At 59.7% G+C, this 2719-nt stretch overlaps 1 protein-coding gene across 1 annotated transcript; it reads left to right on the top strand.

Moving 5' to 3' along the window:
* Positions 1-672: 672 nt before the first annotated feature.
* On the top strand, positions 673-2358 carry LOC112897362 (agmatine coumaroyltransferase-2-like). The gene has a single exon (XM_025965648.1). It carries the CDS (start codon positions 715-717, stop codon positions 2071-2073), a length of 1359 nt encoding a protein of 452 aa, XP_025821433.1. The 5' UTR covers positions 673-714; the 3' UTR covers positions 2074-2358.
* Positions 2359-2719: the final 361 nt, after the last annotated feature.

Consider the following 2719-nt stretch of genomic DNA (forward strand, 5'->3'; position numbering starts at 1 on the left):
GGAGCGTTCTTTATTTTTAGCGATGCGTGCGTGCTGAGTCCGAGAAAAATAGGGGATGGCAAAATCTTCGTAACTAATGTAAAGTTCATGCATGGCAAACGTTTACGAGGGGACGCAGGCCTGCGTTCGGAGCCGCGTGGAGCCACGTTCCGTGGCTTCTCCTCCGTGTAAGCAAAAGGGGTTTCAGGTGCGGCTTCTGGGATGGAGCTGCTCTGGCTCCGGCTGGAGCCTGGTTTGGAGCCGCTCGTGGAGCTCTCCCAAAGGGGCACATAGTCCGCACCATTCCTCACGGTGTGCATTGCATGATTTGTAGCGTCCTGACGCGGGTCACATGCATTCGCACTGCATACTAGCTAGGTAGCGTGATCCACGTGCTGCAAGCGCATCTCTCTCGTACATCCCTCACGTCGAATCCCTGTTACGTTGCAACCAGGCAGTGCAATGGGACTACCAGCCAAAAAGATAACGACACGAGTGCTCCTGCCAGAAGGAAACATGGTATGCAGAATTAGGGCAGTATTGTTTGGACGAGGGTTTCTTCGATATATGGATGTGTTAGCCAACCATGGTTGGAGTTAGGTGATCTGCAATAGAATATGCTTTTAGCATCTCTGACGGTTATATAACACAGCGGCTCATGATCGGGAGGGTCATAGCTAGGACACGTACAAGTATAGTTCTAGCTTTTTCAGCGACACCAACCACCCCCGTGCTATGGAGATCGTCGTGCAGTCATCCAAGGTCGTCAAACCCGCCTATGGCGAGGGCAGCACTCCGGCCGTGGACGTCGTGATCCCCCTCACCGTCTTCGACGAGGTCCACGACGAGTACATGTCCAGCATCCACGGCTTCCACTCGCCGTCCCCGACCCCCGCCGCCCTCGAGGCGGGGCTCGCGAGGGCCCTGGCCGAGTACCGCGAGTGGGCCGGCAGGCTGATCGCCGCGGACGGGTCGTCCGCGGCCGGCCGGCGAGCCCTCCTGCTGAACGACGCCGGTGTGCGGTTCGTCGAGGCGACGGCCGGCATCGCGCTGGAGGCCGCCATGCCGCTGCTGCTGCAGCCGGCGGCGGCGCGGCGCCTGCACCCCAGCGGCGAGGGCGCGGAGGAGCTCATGCTGGTCCAGGTCACGAGGTTCGCGTGCGGCTCCCTCGTCGTCGGCCACACCATGCACCACGCCGTCGGCGACGGCTTCGCCATGTGCCAGTGCCTGCTCGCCTGGGGCCAGTGCACCCGCGGCGCCACCGTCGACCCCGTCCCGGTGCACGACCGGGAGTCCTTCTTCCTGCCCCGCCACCCGCCCCGGGTCGAGTTCGACCACCGCGGCACCGAGTTCAAGGTCCCCAACGATAACGACGACGACGACGAGAAGAAGAGCCCGCCGCGCGCCGCCGACAACGACGTAGTGGTGACGCACAAGGTGCGCTTCAGCAGGGAGTTCATCTCCGACCTCAAGTCGCGGGCATCCGCGGCGGCGACCACGCTCCGTCCGTACACCACCATGCAGTGCCTGGTGGCGCACCTCTGGCGGTGCGTGACCAGGGCGCGGGGGCTCGACGGCGGCGAGGCCACGACGACGCTGCACATGGCCGTGAACGGGCGGGCGCGGATGAGGAGCCCGCGGGTGCCCCAGGGGTACACCGGCAACGTCGTGCTATGGGCGCACCCGGCCGCCACCGCGCGGGAGCTGCTGGCCGGCCCCCTAGGGCGCGCCGCGGAGCTCATCCGCCGGGAGGTCGCCCGCGTGGACGACGCCTACTTCAGGTCGTTCATCGACTTCATCGGCTCCGGGGCCGTCGAGGAGGAAGGGCTGGAGCCCATGTCCGACGCGGCGGAGAGCCCGGACGTCGAGGTGTACTGCCTGTACAGGATCCCCTTCTACGACCTCGACTTCGGCGGCGGCCGGCAGTTCCTGTACATGCCGAGCAACCAGCCGGTGGACGGCGCCGTCTACATCCTGCCGCTGTGCCCCCAGGGCGACGGGAGCGTGGAGGCGCTCGTGTCCCTCTACAGCCGCGCCATGGACGCCTTCAAGGACTGCTGCTTCTCCTTGATGGTGCCCGACATACTTCTCTAGTAAATTGGTAGGCAACCTTACTACGGATCGTCGTGCGTGTACCATCGCATGCATGTTACACGAACAAGAGATTATTATTGTAGGGATTTGCATGTATTTTGCAGGGCGGAAGAAGCTAAAATCAAATGTGGGTCTCGTTGGATCGGAGATTGACGCATATGTCACTCCATCATGGCGGATCCAGAGAAGGATTTGGCATCGTCTTTAGTCGGGTCGTGAGCGTGAGTCTCGTTTTTTCAGTGAAAGCAAATAAAGTGTCAGCCGTGTGCGTTGTCTTTAGTGTAATCTATCTAGGTTTTGTAACTCTCTTGTTTCAACTTTCGGACACGTGTATGGGCATTCGGCACCTTATCTGTTGGAATTGACCCACTTGTGTCAGTTTTCCGATCTCAAAGGGACAGCAAGAGACCACAGAGTAATCTCACGCATGACTACATTTCCGGTGCTCGCTCATCTTATGTTCAGTGGATTATATATACTCACATGTTGACACCAATCATACCATATCCATAAGCACTACTACAAAAATAATTTGTAAAAGCGCTCCTTTTTTCTAGGGACAGCTAAAAGGTAACCCGCTACTACAAAAGGAGCGGGATTACCGTAGCTTCCGACCCGCCTCTGAAAATACATCTTTAGGGGCGGG

The sequence above is a fragment of the Panicum hallii genome, chromosome 6 (genome assembly GCF_002211085.1).
Source record: "Panicum hallii strain FIL2 chromosome 6, PHallii_v3.1, whole genome shotgun sequence".
NCBI lineage: Eukaryota > Viridiplantae > Streptophyta > Magnoliopsida > Poales > Poaceae > Panicum > Panicum hallii.

What these genes read in the sequence shown, in the direction of transcription:
- LOC112897362 (XM_025965648.1), top strand. Translation starts at nt 715, where the DNA reads ATGGAGATCGTCGTGCAGTCATCCAAGGTCGTCAAACCCGCCTATGGC.